Here is a 19,247-nt window from a genome sequence, read left to right on the forward strand (position 1 = left end):
GCTAATCATTTTTATGGGAGGCGTGCCTCACATTATAGCATCAGCTATAGGATTTCATTGCGGAACCAATCGTTTGGTACTCAAGCGGCTATCTCCGTAATCACGGGAGACAACTCGTACATACCGACACAATACACAACCAATTTATCTCGATAGTAGATCGATATTTTGAATGTTGTAATTGTTTATTATAATTCTCATAAAATCCCCCAAAAGAAATATATTTCATTTAACATCGACTTTGAATGCCACCAGAGCTTATTAATTATAACAAAAACATTATATCTACACATAATGTAGGCACACAAGTGTACTCGGTCAGTTAGTAGGCCAGCTAGTACCCAGGAGACAGACGGTCGAATATTTTCACGTATCTGATTGTAAGTAAAAACCAACGACCTGCATGAATGAGAAAATAAATAGATAAAGATTGATTTTTATTGAAGAGATACTATTTCAACCGCCATGTGTTTATATTTTTATAGGGACGTTTACGCCTGCCATGTTACAATCACCTACGAGATGTGACGTCAAAACCTCTCGCTTTCATTATATTTCCATTCACAGTTTTTTGGGTTTTTCAGCATAGCCGTATAATTTTCTTTTGTTCCCGGATATCACGCAACAGGTGGCGCTACTGGTCAAGATGAAGTATGTGATTGGTCAATGTAGCGGTAAATGCAAAATGCAGACATGCAGTTAAAGACGAAACAAAATTAAGATTGAATGCAAGCTGAATAAGTGGATGTATCTATTCAAATGACACATTAATAAAATCATATTCCTGATTCAAATGCAGACTTATTATCACCAAAAATGATTCAAACTGATATAATTTTGTTATCCGTGCTGAAACTGCGCATTTATTAATTAGTTCGTTAATTTATTTCACCAGCAGTTTTACATTATAACCACCAGCATTAAAACTATGCTGTTTATCATTTTTAAAGATATTTCTTGTTTTCAGTTTCTTTTGGTTCATATATGATGTAGTTAAACTACAATGTATATAATTATGCATTTATGAAAAATATCAAGACTTCAAATAAAGTGCTAGATCTATAACACTAAAAATTATATATTTGAGACGTCTGGTGGTAGCCTGTTATCAAAAATTCTTTTTTTTTGTAATTATCTTTTTATTCAGTTTTTCAATGCAATATACATTATATTTTCATATTATGCATGCTCACACGTGCACATATACATGAAATATAGAAACAAAATACTTACAAATCATCTAATTCACACACACACAAAACACCCAGCTCACAAAAGCTATATTGAAGTACACACATGAAACAGCAACATACACACATACACCAGACACACACAGACCCACCCTCCCATGCATGTACCCCTATATATATATTTCAAAAAGCATGTATAGCATGTATATTCGAACACGCACACCCCCCCCCCCCCCCACCCCCCACAAAACACCCTCACACACCACACATCCTCACACACATTGATATAAGCATGTATATTTTCACAATCAAGATTGTTTACATACAAATACCTAACCTACACAAACACTTTTTACCAGCAAATTTTACAAGTTACAACATACAGACATTAATGGATCGAAATTTCAGTATTTTGTTATCTTTCAATAGGGAAAAACGAAGTGACATCAGTAATGATTAAGTACATTGCATTGATTTTGTAAAAAAAGAAAGAAGAGGAAGTGACTAGAGATTATACTAAGAAAGAGGACTGTAATCACAAAAGATAAAGGAGAGAAAGTATAAGAGAGAAAGAGAAACTAAAAGAAGGAAAAGGTTTGGGCGAGATGGAGGAACTCTATGTAGACAACAAACAATACTGGAATATATAATAATTTAAAAGCATTTTTTTTTCTTTCCGGCCAATGAGAAAAAAAAACCTGTCGAATTAAGAAAATGATAAAAGGATATAAAATGAAATATATAACAATGGATAAAATAAAGTATGACACATTATAGTTTAACTAATTTATCCCATTTCCTCCACTCATTTTCAAATTTATATTTAGCTGTTTCACCTTTGCCAATTGCAATGTATTTTTGAATCATGTAATTATCTTTTATAATATTGACAAGAGCAATAATGTTTAATGAATTGTGTAAGCATCTAGTCCTATAAATATATTGTTTAATAGTAATTATAATTTCATTATCTACTCTATTACTGGGAAGGTAATTTTCATGCAGAATGCCAAAAAGAAAAGATTTCTTATTCACTGAAAATGGGATCAAAAGAGCTTCTAATAATGTGTCAAAACTTTCCAATAATCTTTGTACTTCTTCACATTCCCACAGTAAATAAGTAATTGTCTCTGTTTCAGTGTTGCACAAAGCACAAAGAGGGGAGATAACCATTCTAATTTTAAACAGGAAAGAGTTAGTTGTGAGAATATGATGGATTACTCTGAACTGAAACCACTGTAATTTTGTATTTCTTGTAACAGCGAAAAGCATTTTGTAGATTTTACTCCATGTCAGATTGTCTATGTTGTCAAAAATTATGTTCCATTTCCTATAGTGCCAGATGGTATAATATTTGATTTAATCATAAAAGAATAAAAAGTTTTTGACCCTTTACTTTCCCTTAGAATAAGTTGTAGATTTATTGGTATATATGGGTAGGAAATTTCTTGACCATGTGTATTGTATGTAGAAAAAAAATCTTTAATAGCAGATATTAGACCTCGATATTGTAAAAAATTTGTATTCACTTGGTATAGCTGGATAAATTCATTGTATGAGAAGAATAAACCTGCTTCAACATCTTTTATCAAATCATTTATAATCAAAATGCCTTTCTTGTAGTAGTTTTTATAAAATATCACTTTTCTGTCTACCTTGATTTTACTGTTGTACCAAATAGGAGCTAACAACACATTTTCCGGAAAGGTTTTTTCACAGTATTTTACACACAATAAATACCAAGACTTAAAAACATCACTCCAAAACTTGTTATTACATTTCTCTTCACATACTTTAATATATTCTGGACCACAACTTGAAAGAAGATCTGTATCAATAAATGTCTTAAGTATTACCTGCCATTTCTCACTCTTCTGATAAAGTCTTCTAATCCAGGTTAGTTTGAGAGAGTTAATAAAATCATTAATGTTTATCATCTTCAATCCACCGTCAACAAAGTTTTGAATTATAACACCTCTTTTTACTTTGTCTGTTTTCCCATTCCATAAATATTCAAATAATATTGAATTGAGTTTGTTTACAAATTTAGTATCTGGGTTAGGTAATGATATAAAAAGATGGTTGAATTGAGATATAAGTAAAGATCTTATTACATTAATTTTTCCAATAGGTGTTAATGATCTTCTCTTCCAAACTTTTATCAGGGATTTTAATCGAGTTAGTTTTTTGTCAAAGTTTAGTTTTGGAATATGATGGAGATTTACACTGAATTCAATTCCTAACAGAGTGAATTTTTCCTTACCCCACTGTAAATTTAGTTCAGGCAGAAAAGAATCTTCACTATACTTTTTGCTACCAATCCATATCACTTGAGTTTTACCAATATTCATTTTCAATCCGGAAATTTTTTGCATTTAGTTCTTTAACTGATTCCTTAAGTGATTTCTCAGATCCATCCAATATAAGGCAGGTGTCATCAGCATACTGTGATAATAAGATAGGGCAATTCTGAACATTAATACCTGTGATATTTTTATTATTTCGTAATTTCACAGCCAAAATCTCTGCACATAGTATAAACAGATAAGGCGCAATGGGATCCCCCCTGTCGGCAGCCCCTTCCAATGTTGAAGAAAGAAGATAGATTACCACCCTGATTAATTGCTGACTGTACGTTATTATGTAAAGTTTTAAACCAATCAACAATACAATTACCAAAACCAAAAAGGGACAATACTTTTTCAATAAATACCCAAGACACTGAATCAAATGCCTTTTCGAAATCAATCATCAGAAGCATGCCTGGAATATCATTTTCCTCAGTAAAATGCATAATATCATATATTAATCTTGTATTTACCCCTATGTAACGACCTGAAATAAAACCAGTTTGATCATCATTTATTAATTTATCGAGAACAGATTTTATCCTATTTGCAATAGTACCAGATGCTATTTTGTAAACAATATTCAATAGTGATATAGGTCTCCAATTTTTAATGAAATGCCTAGATTTGTCTGCTTTTGGAATACAGGTAATTATTCCCTGTCTTTGAGTTATAGAGAGTTGCCCTGAGTGATAGCCAAAATTAATTGATCTTACTATAAAATCACCCAATTTTCCCCAAAAACATTTAATAAATTCTGTAGTAAATCCATCCGATCCTGGGCTTTTATTATTTTTCATTTTTTTCAAAGTATTCCCTGCCTCTGTGAGAGTAATTTCCCCTTCTAAACTATCTGACTCATCAAATGATAATCTAGGCATTTCATTATCATTGAGGTAATCAGCTAAGTTTACATGCTGCAAGTTTTCTTCTGTAACATTAGATTCCCGATAAAGATTTTTATAGAAAGCACAGACTTCTTCCAAAGTATCCTGCTGCTTAGTTATGACAGTGTTATTATCAGTTTGTAATTTTGGTATAATTTTTGAAGTATAATTTCGATTCTCCAAATTAAAAAAATAACTAGAAGGTTTTTCCCCTTCTTCTGCCCATTTAACCCTTGACCTAATAGTAATACCTTTCATCTTGTGTGCTCTTATCTTTTCTAAATCATTTTTCTTACTATTCAATTCATCTATATTAACGTTATCAAAAATTCATCGCAGAGTTCCAAGTGCGAGAAGGGTTGGCAACCGGTATACTTGGTACAAGAACCGTACTGACATTCGTTTAAAAAAATACTGGCATTTGCAAGAATAAAAACATTAAAATTTGACATAAAAAACTCGACGAAACAGTTTTGTTCAGTTGTTTCAATCAGTTACTAAAATGATGTCGCAACTTTACCGCTATTTTCTATGTAAACATCTATCCTAGCTTTACTTGTAGTTTCGTATCCATATGTCTCATTTTTAGCCCACCATCATCAGATGGTGGGCTATTCAAATCGCCCTGCGTCCGTGGTCCGTGGTCCGTCCGTCCCTCCATCCGTTCTCACGAGGGATACATTGTGTGTCTATTTTTGAGCCCAGTGTGATACTGTGTGTCTATTTTGAGTTGTGTGTCTAAACACACAATAAAATCTAGGAAAATGCTTGGGCATGTGTTTTATGTGTCTATTTGTTTTTCTAACCATAGCCACATAAGGTAGTATGTCCATGATCTGTCCATCAAATTGTCCAGAACTTGGACATTACCATAGGTTGACTTGTACTGTATTCTAAAAATGGTTGGTAGAATAGTTTTAGATCATCCAATCAGACTCATCTATAGCTGTGGAAGGAGAGCTTGTGAACATCCAATCAGAAAGCTTGTTACATTGGACTGGTATTTGCAATAGCCACACAATGTTGCATCAGACTCTTGGTATTTGCAATAGCCACACAAAGAAAATGGAGTCTTCAGGAAAAGATGTGATCAGCTGAATATTGAACTCAAGGTAAGTTTTGTACAATAGTTTTTAGTGTTTGAATTTTAAAATGATTTTTACTTGTTAACTATTTTAATGTGTGTGCATTCATTCTTAGAAATGTTTGTTCACAGTTTAGAATGTTTTTGGACATATATACATTGTGTGTCTAATTTTCCATTCTAAAAATTAGTAAAGTAAACACATGTTATGGTCTTGCTCAAAATGGATGAAGGGGACATAGTCAGCTGTGTGATACTTGGAGGCATTCTGTTTATTCTTATTCTTATTGCTCTGCTTTTATACAGTGTATCTAGACAATGGTCCAGACTATTTTTTTCCTGGAATACCGATTTACAGTAACTGATGATAGTTGAAATTTACATACCAAACCTTGCAGAGGTAAGGTTAGCATTTTCCATGCTTCTGCATCAAAACATTCAGTGTAAACTTATAACAGCATGGAAAGATGGAAGACCTAAATTTGGATTTAGAACAACATCTCTTGAAGTTGCAGTAGAGATTACCAGTTTGTTTCTTTCATGTGGAATAGAATTCAAGTGTGAGTACATAAAGTATATAGACTTACATGTTCAGGCCTATATGAAAAAAAGAGACGGAAGAAATTGTTTTGGACATATACACTCTTCTACCTTAAAGCTTGCATTCCTATGATTAAGGTTTGAAGATAAAGAGTAGACACACAATCCCTGGACATTTAGACACACAAGAATTATGGACAATTAGACTCACAAGAATGATGGACATATAAATAAGTCTTGAAGACCAAGAACATAGACACACGGTCCTTGGAAAGAGAGACTCACAAGTATGATGAACATTTAGGCACACAAGAATGATGGACTTATGAATTCCTCAATCTTGCATTCTTGTGACTAAGTCTTGAAGACCAAGAATATAGACACACATTACATGGACAGAAGAGTATGGCAGACATTTAGACACACAAGAATCCTTTAGTGTTTAAGCATTAAAAACCAATATATTAAGGCATTTAGACAAAATATCCTGTGGGTGATTGCATATGCTATAAAAAATTCAAGCCACAATAACATATAGACCTCCTTTTAATAAACTTATTCCTTTAAATAGCTTGTCTTAGATTTAGCTGCTCTTTCTGACCTATTGATTTTTTGTTTTTTTTCAATTGGAAGTTTTACTGTTCATAATTTTTGTCTTACTTGAATGTAAAAAACAGGAGTTTCCATCCCAATCAGGGAAAGTTAGCAAGTAATTTTATACACACAAGAATATACATTGAACTTTTTAACCTTGCGTAATACTTTTGTGTGATGAACATATAATCAAGAACAATATATATCTCAGTTGCTTTTTGAGACTGAAATAAGTAAAATTGTATGTTTGGTTCAGCTGGTGACTGCAAATCTAAAAACAATAATTATTGCAAAGTAATTAATGTGTAAGATTTTCTTCAAGTTCTGAACATGCAGGTGAACAAATGCATAAAAAAACCTCTTTTAAACAATTATGCTAGAATTATAGCTTAGATATATGAAGTGGCACTGTGGTAGTTTTTTTTAACCCCACAGTGTATTATGGATCAAACAGGAAATGACATCACATTTTCAAATTGAGGCTTATGAAAATAGGACATAACTTGCATATGCTTTGGTGGATATTTGGTTAAGTTCTGATTTCAATAGCTAGTTTTTAAGATTTTGGTTTAAATTTCATGTCAGTCTAACCTGTAATCTGTTATTTGAATTATTGGACTTATATTGTCCATTAATTTGGTTTCAATCCATATATATTATGGATTTGAATATTTTCATACATTGATATTAAGACAGCTAGAGCTAGAACATAATTTTATTTGCAAGGGAAAAGGGTCATTATGGCTGATGTTAGTGATGTTCCTGCTGGTTTCATTGGGTTTTTTTCTGACTTTGAGTTTTCAGAAGCTTGTTGCTTTTGCTCTGACTTTGACTTTGATGTTTTGGAGATATTTGTTGATGGTATGAACTATCTAACTTTCTTTTCTGCTGGGGAATTTCAAGCTTGTGTTTTTTTCTGTTTGTATGAAAATTTTGATATTTTGAAGTATAGATTGACAGGATAAAAGAAAGAAGTCTGAAGAGTAAGTGATCCTAAATAAGTTTGTTGATAATCTTGGAGGTAATCATTGCATTTCAGGTTATATTTTTTACCTGCTCAAAAATATAGAGTAAAACCCCACTTACTAGAACTCAAGGGGAGCTGGTCAATAGTTCAAGGAATACATGGTATAAAGCATGTGGCTGATACCGACGAGTAATGACAGTAATGATAAACTAATAGTCCCCTCTGGCTTCACCAGTAGGGGAATAAAAAGAATACGGATTAACAACATTTGATAAGATAACAACATACACACATCATTTTTATTTATCTTCAATGGACAGAAAGTGCACAGAACTGAATCTGACATCTGCTTACTGTTTGATATTTCCAATTAAATGTGGTTGCTTGTGATAAGGCTAAAATTTGGAAAATTAGTGTAGACATTAAAGAATATGCTTTTTGCATTAGGAAGGTTTAAATGAGAATTTTCTGTCGTAATAGAAATGTGCTTAGAATATAATATTAGATATGGTCCATTTTTCCTCAATTTTCATTGGCTAAAAATGGTTACTTTGAGGTCCATAATTTGTGATATTAACCTGATGTTTCTACTTTTAGAAACACTGAGTTAATATTATATTTATGATATGCCATAATCATTGCGAGGTCACAGTTCCCCACTGTAAATTTCATGCTTTATCAAGATAGATATAATGCATTTTCTGTCTTTTGCAAGTTTCACATTCAGTCAATATGGTTTTATACCAACCTGGTAGAATCTCCAAAATGACCCTGCGCTTTGCTCTCCAGGCTCCTGTACATTTAGAGACATGTACATTTGTATGTGTTGAGCTTGAAATTCACTTTTATCATCTTTAATCTTTACTTGCTATATGATAAAACAGCCTCAGTCAATATGTTTCCTTCTGGTCAATATCACAGCATATTAACCAAGTAAAAAGTCCATAATTGTATAGTTATATAATGTATAAATATTGTAGAATGCAACAAACTTGTTTTGGCTTCATGGCAAAATGATTAATTAGACCTGTATTTCTCAGACAATCCCTTGTTGAATGCAATGTTAAAAGCTATGCTATCCAGGAGTATTATTATATGCTGAAACAATGTTAAGTTCAAAATATTCATTTGAGTTTTTTGGACTTCTAAAATGAACATTAATAGACCAAAACCTTTTTTTCATTCAACAGATGAGTCAAAGTTGTAGAAAAGAAACATCTGCAGCTGAAATTGTTTGGGCCAAACTGAAGGGGACGGACACGGTTGTGAAATGGCCTGTGAAGGTTTTCATGAGAACAGAAACCAATGCACTGGTTTTTGTAAATTCAGATCAAGCAGAGTGAGTTTTGTTACTTATTGAATTTAATATGACAATGTTCATGGTTGTTGTTTTTAATTTCAGCATATTTACACACAACTGGAATTTAGCTATTAATAATATAGTCTAGTAATTCATAGACATATATTTACATTCGCGTGGCTGAAAGCCACCATATGAACTAACCAAGGAGACGTGCGGTTTAAGAGACAGTAAACGACACCCAGCATGCGACAATTATGACGTCATAGTTTTGGCATAGAAACGTTCATGGTTCGTCGTCAAAATGGCTGTTTCGTTTAACGAATTTAGATGTTGATAATGAATCATTAATCATAGTTTTAATCAAATTGAAATCAGTATAACTTACCAACATGGATAGGAAATGTAAATATAAGCATTGAAGTGTCTTGATATGGTCATTACGGTCGATATCAATGACAGAACTTTGCAGGTAAACATATCATATTGCGCTAGTGCGCAGTATGAAGTTTGCCTGCAAACAGTATGAAGTTTGCCTGCAAAGCTCTGTTATTTATATTGAACGTAATGACCATATCAAGACACTTCAATACTTAAGTATATGGATACCATACTTTTGAAATTCTTTGTCAAATTATATTGTGTATAATGTTGATACTGGGTATTAAACATTCATATTTAGACTGTACATGTGTTATATATATATATAAACTGCATCAGAGCAGTTATACCTTAATTAGTATCTGGATTCTGACAAGTCAACCTTTTTCACTCCTCCAAACTGAACCGTCCCTAATCTGACACAAAACAGTCTCTGTCCTGCTCCATGTATGGCAGGATTGGAGACGTTTCACAATATCTTACAGAGTTTACAGTTATTAGTTAGGTATCCTTTATATTTCTACGAAGCTGTTGATATTGAAAATAATATTTTCATCAGATTTAATATATATTGGATTGATCTGAATTGCAAAGTTTGTGACGAGTTTCATCAATCTTGCATGAAATGTAAAAGAATGTTAGATCTATTTTATTTTCGTGTAACGTCAATTTTGATACATCAATGAAATGTAAAACGCCGCCATTTTGACCCCAGGGAGGAAGTCTTTCAGGTGTCATGTTACTGTCCTAGACATAACGTCACAGTAAAGAAAAATTGAAGCCAATCACAGGGCTGATAGGTCATATTGCACATGTGTAATACGCAAAATTATAAAATTGATAATTTGGTTTATTAATTAACTGCATACTGGTACAAGACGATCATGTGATATATAATAATATTGAAGCATATAGTGATGTCAAGCAGCTGTCAGTCACATAGTCCTTCTCGGTTGCAATAGTTCCAGGAAAGGACATTATATAGATCAATAATGAAGTTTAATGATTTCTTTATTTTCAGAATTTCTGTCAAGATTTCAGACTGTGTTGAGTTTAGAAAAGATGGATTAATATTTGAAAAGTATCGACAAGAAGGAATTGGTACTTAATGTATTTCAGTTTAAGTTTTGTTATGGCATAATCTCTTCAGATGAAGGGAGAGTTATTGTTTTGTTACTGCATGGTTTTCCAATCTTTGTTAGCCCACTATCATCTAGAAAATGCAAATGAAGGAAAGATATAAAGCAAGTGGTTCTGCAGCTTCCCGCAAACACTTGATTTCTAGATGAAATACACATTTGATGCATGTTTTATAAGTAAAACTTGATTAATGCAATAGCAGAACATGGCAGATACAATGGAATTGCATTGATATCGAGAATCCCATTCAAAATGACACTGTCTTGGTAAGCATAATGTCATTAGAATATGTGATGTGAAAGATTACTAAGACTGAATCTTTCTTTTTTGACGCAAATACTTTTCCATCTTATAGTCTGTTAAAAATGAAACAAATAGAAAAATTGAATAGCGTCTATATTTTGCTAATATGATAAAATATTTCAGAACATTTTATTCAGGTTGCGTTAACGTTGGTGAAGTCCATAGAATAGAAGTTATAACAAGTTCCAGAAATCCTATGCACACATGTACAATGTACTGTAGTTGGTTTGGCTACGCTCTGTTTAATCACTTGGTCCTTGAGTCTGCGGCCCAACTTGTCTCAGTTTATAGTTCTGGGTGGTGGTATATCCAGATTGCCTTGTTGACCACAAACCTAGAAATGTATTTTTCCTGTTGACTACAAGGCCATAGATTCTTTTATATCTAGTGTACATAGAATTATAGTACAGCTGAATAAGTTGGTTGATTCTTTACCATCTCAAACACTCTGGTCATTTGTCTTATGAAGGTGCATGACAGTACGTGTACTTAACAAAATGTCCGACTTAAATCTCCACTGGTTGTGTTATTGTAACTTCTATTCTATTTGGCAGAATATTATGTCATATTCATAAAATAATTTTAAAACAAAACGGTTACCTGGTAAATATCCTCCATGTAGTCTTCTTGAATATTAACAAGTAAAAAGAAAGTAATTGAAATATGACTTTGTTCTTTCATTTTATGTCTCTGGATAAAAAAAATGTTTGAGTATTTATTACAACATGAACCTAATTTTACATGATATTCCATTATTACACATATACTTGTATGAAAATCTAATGTTCAGTAAAACCCTATTTAATTGAACCCGGTTAACTTGAATACCCCTCTTTCCTCGAACAGTTTGTTTGGTCCCGACCGAGTTGGTACATATTCCACGAACCTCTAATTACTCAAATACCATGTATTTAACAAACTATTGATCAGGTCCCCACAAGTTCAAGTAAGTTGGGTTTTACTGTATGTATATGTATAGGATTTTTCATGACTTTCCATTTCATATGAGATTTATGAAATGCGTCTTTGATTTTCAATTTAGTTAGCCTCTGGTGAGCAAAAGTGATAATTTTGTGTCAAGTTTTATAGTCACATTAAAATGTAAATGAATAAAGATTTTGTTTTCATCAAATTATCAAAATTTGTGGCATTTATTTTGTGTGGGTCACAAATGCTCACCTCATGGCGAATTTTCTTGAAATTTCCTGTATTAATTTTCATTGGTAAGCATTACTAATCAAGGTACAAAATGTTAATCTTAAGCATCTATCATTCTATTTTCTGAAATATACATCTATTATTTTCATCAAGAAACAAGGAATATCTCAATATATTCCTTTTTAAAAGAAACGTTAAATAAGTTAAGACGTTTAGATTGAGATAAGTGCAATTTTATTTCAACAACAACATAATTTATATATATAATATAATGTGTTTATTTTTGTAATTTTCCTTTTTAATTTACAGACATCCTTACCAAGAAGAAACGATTCAAAACATTGAAATGTTTTCAAGAAGATTTAACCTGGGTAATAGGTAATTTATTTTTATGTACAAAGATTTTGTACAATTCAATTCATCTTAAACATACTAGTTATTAATCAGTACAAACTTCTATGACAAAGCAGCTTGATAAACTTGGTCCCAATAACATATTGCTACAATATTGTATACCTACCTTCAGCAACATAAATTGACAACATAGAGATTGGTTTGGGTGAACATCAGACCATAATTTATGAGTACTTTACATCATCATCAATCTGTAAAATAACAATGAAACAAGGAAAGCTGACCACTTTATTAGCCTGGCAACAAATGTGTTGAATCACTTAATACAAGGCATTCATTTGATGCAGATAAAATTGCCCACCAATTTAAATATCAATAACATAAATTAATATTCTCAGTAAAAGAATCTTCCAGCCAGTGTTAGGGTGGAGTTAAACAGTTTTTATTCTCACACACCTTTATTTCAAAAGTAGAACAAGTAAAACATATCATTGGTATTCATTCAAGGAACACAGGCAAACATGAGCTGATAAGTCTGCATGCATGTAAATTGATCCTGCATTTTTTCTACTTCTTAGGACAAGAGAAAGGACAAGAGATAGATCAAATGATGGGACAGGAGAAAGGACAAGAGATAGATCAAATGATGGGACAGGAGAAAGGACAAGAGATAGATCAGATGATGGGACAGGAGAAAGGACAAGAGATAGATCAAATGATGGGACAGGAGATAGATCAGATGATGGGACAGGAGAAAGGACAGGAGATAGATCAAATGATGGGACAGGAGAAAGGACAGGAGATAGATCAAAAGATGGGACATGAGAAAGGACAGGAGATAGATCAAAAGATGGGACAGGAGAAAGCACAGGAGATAGATCAAATGATGGGACAGGAGAAAGGACAGGAGATAGATCAGATGATGGGACAGGAGAAAGGACAGGAGTTAGATCAAAAGATGGGACAGGAGAAAGGACAAGGGATAGATCAAAAGATGGGACAGGAGAAAGCACAGGAGATAGATCAGATGATGGGACAGGAGAAAGGACAGGAGATAGATCAAATGATGGGACAGGAGATAGATCAAATGATGGGACAGGAGAAAGCACATGAGATAGATCAAATGATGGGACAGGAGAAAGGACAGGAGATAGATCAAAAGATGGGACAGGAGAAAGCACAGGAGATAGATCAAATGATGGGACAGGAGAAAGGACAGGAGATAGATCAGATGATGGGACAGGAGAAAGGACAGGAGATAGATCAAATGATGGGACAGGAGAAAGCACAGGAGATAGATCAAATGATGGGACAGGAGATAGATCAGATGATGGGACAGGAGAAAGCACAGGAGATAGATCAAATGATGGGACAGGAGAAAGGACAGGAGATAGATCAGATGATGGGACAGGAGAAAGCACAGGAGATAGATCAAATGATGGGACAGGAGATAGATCAGATGATGGGACAGGAGAAAGCACAGGAGATAGATCAAATGATGGGACAAGAGATAGATCAGATGATGGGACAGGAGAAAGCACAGGAGATAGATCAAATGATGGGACAGGAGAAAGGACAGGAGATAGATCAAATGATGGGACAGGAGATAGATCAGATGATGGGACAGGAGAAAGCACAGGAGATAGATCAAATGATGGGACAGGAGAAAGGACAGGAGTTAGATCAAAAGATGGGACAGGAGAAAGGACAAGGGATAGATCAAAAGATGGGACAGGAGAAAGCACAGGAGATAGATCAGATGATGGGACAGGAGAAAGGACAGGAGATAGATCAAATGATGGGACAGGAGATAGATCAAATGATGGGACAGGAGAAAGCACAGGAGATAGATCAAATGATGGGACAGGAGATAGATCAAAAGATGGGACAGGAGAAAGCACAAGAGATAGATCAAATGATGGGACAGGAGAAAGGACAGGAGATAGATCAGATGATGGGACAGGAGAAAGGACAGGAGATAGATCAAATGATGGGACAGGAGAAAGCACAGGAGATAGATCAAATGATGGGACAGGAGATAGATCAGATGATGGGACAGGAGAAAGCACAGGAGATAGATCAAATGATGGGACAGGAGAAAGCACAGGAGATAGATCAAATGATGGGACAGGAGATAGATCAGATGATGGGACAGGAGAAAGCACAGGAGATAGATCAAATGATGGGACAGGAGAAAGCACAGGAGATAGATCAAATGATGGGACAGGAGATAGATCAGATGATGGGACAGGAGCAAGCACAGGAGATAGATCAAATGATGGGACAGGAGAAAGGACAGGAGATAGATCAAAAGATGGGACAGGAGAAAGGACAGGAGATAGATCAAATGATGGGACAGGAGAAAGGACAGGAGATAGATCAGATGATGGGACAGGAGAAAGGACAGGAGATAGATCAAATGATGGGACAGGAGAAAGGACAAGAGATAGATCAGATGATGGGACAGGAGAAAGGACAGGAGATAGATCAAATGATGGGACAGGAGAAAGGACAGGAGATAGATCAAAAGATGGGACAGGAGAAAGGACAAGGGATAGATCAAATGATGGGACAGGAGAAAGGACAAGAGATAGATCAGATGATGGGACAGGAGAAAGCACAGGAGATAGATCAAAAGATGGGACAGGAGAAAGGACAAGGGATAGATCAAATGATGGGACAGGAGAAAGGACAGAAGATAGATCAAAAGATGGGACAGGAGATAGATCAGATGATGGGACAGAAGATAGATCAGATGATGGGACAGGAGAAAGGACAAGAGATTGATCAAATGATGGGACAGGAGAAAGGACAGGATATTGATCAAATGATGGGACAGGAGAAAGGACAGGATATTGATCAAATGATGGGACAGAAGAAAGGACAAGGGATAGATCAAATGATGGGACAGAAGAAAGGACAAGAGATAGATCAAATGATGGGACAGGAGAAAGGACAGGAGATAGATCAGATGATGGGACAGGAGAAAGGACAAGAGATAGATCAAATGATAGGACAGGAGATAGATCAAATGATGGGACAGGAGAAAGATTTGTTTTAATTAATCAAAGTAGTTGTAAGCAAACGCTAAATTATGTATGTATGATATATATATATATAATCATTTTTAGGGTAATTGATACTATCTTGCTTTTAAGATGTCTTGTAATTGGAGGGACATGACTCAGGCCAAGCTGTAGTGGAGGCCAGCAGTGCTGCTGTTCCAGATATTAATATGGAAGCATGTGATTCCAGTGTATCAGACGACCCATTCACTTTTGATGCATCAGATGAGGACGCAGACTTTGAGGAAAAAGAGTTTAAAAAGGAGAGACAAAGGCCAAAGAAAAAGGTTGAAAGGTGCTCCTGGACACAAAAGGAAGTTGGAGAGTTGCATCAATATTTTGACTCTTATCTTGAAACAAAAACTGTTCCGAATCTAAAAACAGTCAACACCCAGCTGGCAAAAATGGCAAAAGCCAACTGTCAATGTGCTCGAAGAGCAGACCACCTGATAATTAAAAAGATTTCTGCTTTGAATCACAAGAAATAAGATGTCAGACAACAAATTTGGCGCAAAAGTGTTTTATACAAGGGACTGCTTGTTGAAATTATAATATGGCAGTATATTTTCAATATAGTTACTTTCAGTTAGATAGATGAAACGTCTGTCAGGATTTTTTTTACACACAAAAGGAAGAAACATTTTAAAGCTTCATTTCTATAATGAACTGTAAATGTCATTTGTATATACATGTATATACCTGTTTTAGTATGATAAGTATGCTTAAACAAGTTGACACTAAGATTTTGAAAAGGAGACATTTTAAACTGTCTTTGGTAAAGTTTACTATAATAGTTAATATAGGAATTGGGTTCCATAGCTGGGACAGTTGCAATTCTCCTGTTCCAAAAATGCTGGTATTTAATGGTTTTATCTGTTCAAGCTTTGTCATTGGAGTCTACTGTTTAGCCTCAGGAAGGGGTTGAAGTTTACTGATTATTGTAGAATATTTTAGGACAAAACTTGTCATTTTCTCAAGTATGACAATAGACTGATTTTGACTAAACTTAGCCAAGATGATTCATGAGGGAAGTTGATTTAACTTTATATGAAAGGAGGTCCTAATTCCTTGGGTTGGGTGGAGGTTATGATAGAGACTCTTGCCCAAAAGAGGGAACTTTTGTTGTTCTATGAAAAGTCTAAATTACTCTTATACTTGTTATGCCAGAGTTGATTAGTCTTCAGCAGAAAAAATAATCAAGGTTGTCAAACAGAACTATATTCCAATGACAGGTTAGATGAGTGAGTGTTAAGGCCCATAGACCCTTTGTTTATTTCATAATTTGTCAATATTTTCTGTGACATTATGGATCATATTTGGTTGGAATAAAACAAAACATTTATCATGATGCAATGTCAGATAATAATAGTGAAATATTTATTACAAACCATCCTACCATATATCATCATCATTTAAGATCTGAGCTAAAAATGTAAGTTTTATAAAGTCAAATTGAATATTTTTGATGTATTAACCAAACTTACATGGCTGATATAGTATAAATGACTGATGAAAAGGACACTGGCTGACAGATTGTGTGGGTACCGATATACCACTATAGATGACCTGACCGGTTTAGTTACTAAATTGTAACTCCTCAGAGGTGAAAAAGGTAAAGTCTGCAGCCCTATGTATAGGGATTGCGGGTGGCGTAGAGTGGCGCAAGGTAGCATAGGCTGGTGTAAGGACGAGTGGGTGGCGCTCGATGAATCAGGGTGGTGTTAGCCGCTCTGTACCACCTGGGGAATGAGACTCATGATATAGTGGTGAACTCCAGAGTCAAAAGAGAAATGTCACTTGCAAGTGGTATATATTGTGCATTGCAAACATTACAATAAATTAGATGAGGGCGTATATGTATAAACAGGTGGCCGTTACAGTTGAGCAGTATCGTCTTGAAAGTACTGTGTTGATGTCCAGTGGCCTATATGGTTGGCGGTTTAGTTGCACAGTCTGGTGTGTTTGCAGTGACTACCGGGGGATTATCTGAGGGGAAAACAGAAACAAGAAGGGATAAGTTGTATTGATTCTTAAGCATAGGGTGTGTTTATTATCAATTGACAGAATTTAGTAGGTACAAGTGTAAGTGTTTTCTTCGTATTGTATAGCTTAGAATACTTATCTTTGTCAGGTGCAGTAGGGCTGTATTCTTTAGTTTTGTGAGTTCTCACATTCCATGGCTGATATATCTCAGGATACACATGCTAGGTTTGGGATGCTGGATTTCACCTACATTCCCTGCTTGGATGATCATGTTTTATAACTTACATTCCTGGGTTTGAGGGGTTGAGGTGAGCTTTGTAATCTTCTATTACCAATTTTTTGATAACTTTCTGTATAGATTTGAATAAATGAGGCTTACATTTTTTGCAGGCTTACTTGACATTATTTGTTGAAGGTGTTACTTGTATCTTGTTGTGTTTGACGTTAATGATAATTAAGGTTTACTGAACAGAATACTGTAAATGTACATATATTTTAGTGGTAATCTTATTTTAGGGATTTTTGTGCTGAAAACTTTCCACTAAATTATGATTGCGCTAATTTAAATTTCCATTCATTATTTTCTATGGCAAGCAGCTTTTCATTATGTTAATCTGTTTAGATTTAGTTATGTGCTAAAATATATTTATGTGCCAAAATAAGTATGTTTACTGTATAGGTAAGAAATATTAAAGGGTTATAATTCTGAAAGGTGAAAAAACATAACCTTTGTTTGACACAAACAACGAAATTGTATTTTGAATATTATTTTCGATTGAAAATTCATCAAAGCAATAAGCGAAAATAGTGGTGATTCTGCATGAATCATTGTGTCTTAATATGTTCTAAAAGTGGCAGGGTTTGATAGAGTAAATCTAGTATATAATTTGTCAATGCAGCTGTATCCAGTACTTTCTGTTTTTATTTCTGTTCCATCGTATGCCTATCAGTTTTGTATGGCATGCTAGGAGTTACTTGTATTATTTTCATGTGATAGAAAATTGTTATATTGTATTAAACTTTATGAAATAAAAGTTGGACTTAATTTGATTTGTTTTTTATAATAATCAGTTCATTATCCTTTTGAGCGAACATTTATAGAAATGCTACTATTTGTTCATACTGGTATGTGGTGTATCTTGTGACATGGAATTTTAGTTTGTAATTTAATGAGCAGAATTTTTCAACGTATTGCTCAAAATGAATTTCATAATAGCAGATACCAATATATTCAACTTTAGTACATTTATAAAATGTTCAAGTTTAATTGATTAAATGGGTGATATAATTAAGAAGAAAAGACTGGCCAAGATCACCAGTATTACAGTGATGACAAAATGTCTCGCAGAAAAAATTACATATTAATGTAACGGTGATATTGACATTGGTCACAGTCTTTTTCTGTGATACATTTTGTTATCACTGTAATAATTAACCATCAATGCTTGTGAGGCGATCATGATCATCCCCTTTTTCTGACTATATTAAAATACTTATATGAAACAGAAACCTGTGTGTTAAAAGACACCTAACACCGGAATAGGCACAGTGAGTCAATTACCATAGACAAATACTGGAATGAAATAGCCACATAACACGTACATTCTCCAAATAGACACACAGTGGGTCAACATGGACAAAAAGACACCTAAAACTGGAATGAAATAGCCACATAACACCTAAATACTCAAAATAGACACACAGTGGGTCAACATGGACAAATAGACTCCTAAAACTGGAATGAAATAGCCACTTAATACGTAAATACTCCAAATAGACACACAGTGGGTCAACATGGACAAATAGACACCTAAAACTGGAATGAAATAGCCACATAACACGTACATTCTCCAAATAGACACACAGTGGGTCAACATGGACAAATAGACTCCTAAAACTGGAATGAAATAGCCACTTAATACATAAATACTCAAAATAGACACACAGTGGGTC

General features: G+C 34.1%; 2 protein-coding genes across 4 annotated transcripts in view; both read left to right on the plus strand.

The window, feature by feature from the left end:
* Positions 1–19,247, plus strand: part of LOC117316908 (mesocentin-like) — a 68,492-nt gene that overhangs the window by 1,974 nt on the left and 47,271 nt on the right. The gene's annotated exons all lie outside the window — the stretch shown is intronic.
* LOC117316910 (glutenin, high molecular weight subunit DX5-like) lies at positions 5,126–18,339 on the plus strand. The gene is made up of 4 exons (XM_033871689.1): positions 5,126–5,537; positions 8,801–8,949; positions 12,202–12,270; positions 12,825–18,339. Exon 4 carries the CDS (start codon positions 12,854–12,856, stop codon positions 15,305–15,307), a length of 2,454 nt encoding a protein of 817 aa, XP_033727580.1. The 5' UTR covers positions 5,126–5,537; positions 8,801–8,949; positions 12,202–12,270; positions 12,825–12,853; the 3' UTR covers positions 15,308–18,339.

The sequence above is a fragment of the Pecten maximus genome, chromosome 18 (assembly GCF_902652985.1).
Source record: "Pecten maximus chromosome 18, xPecMax1.1, whole genome shotgun sequence".
Classification (NCBI taxonomy): domain Eukaryota; kingdom Metazoa; phylum Mollusca; class Bivalvia; order Pectinida; family Pectinidae; genus Pecten; species Pecten maximus.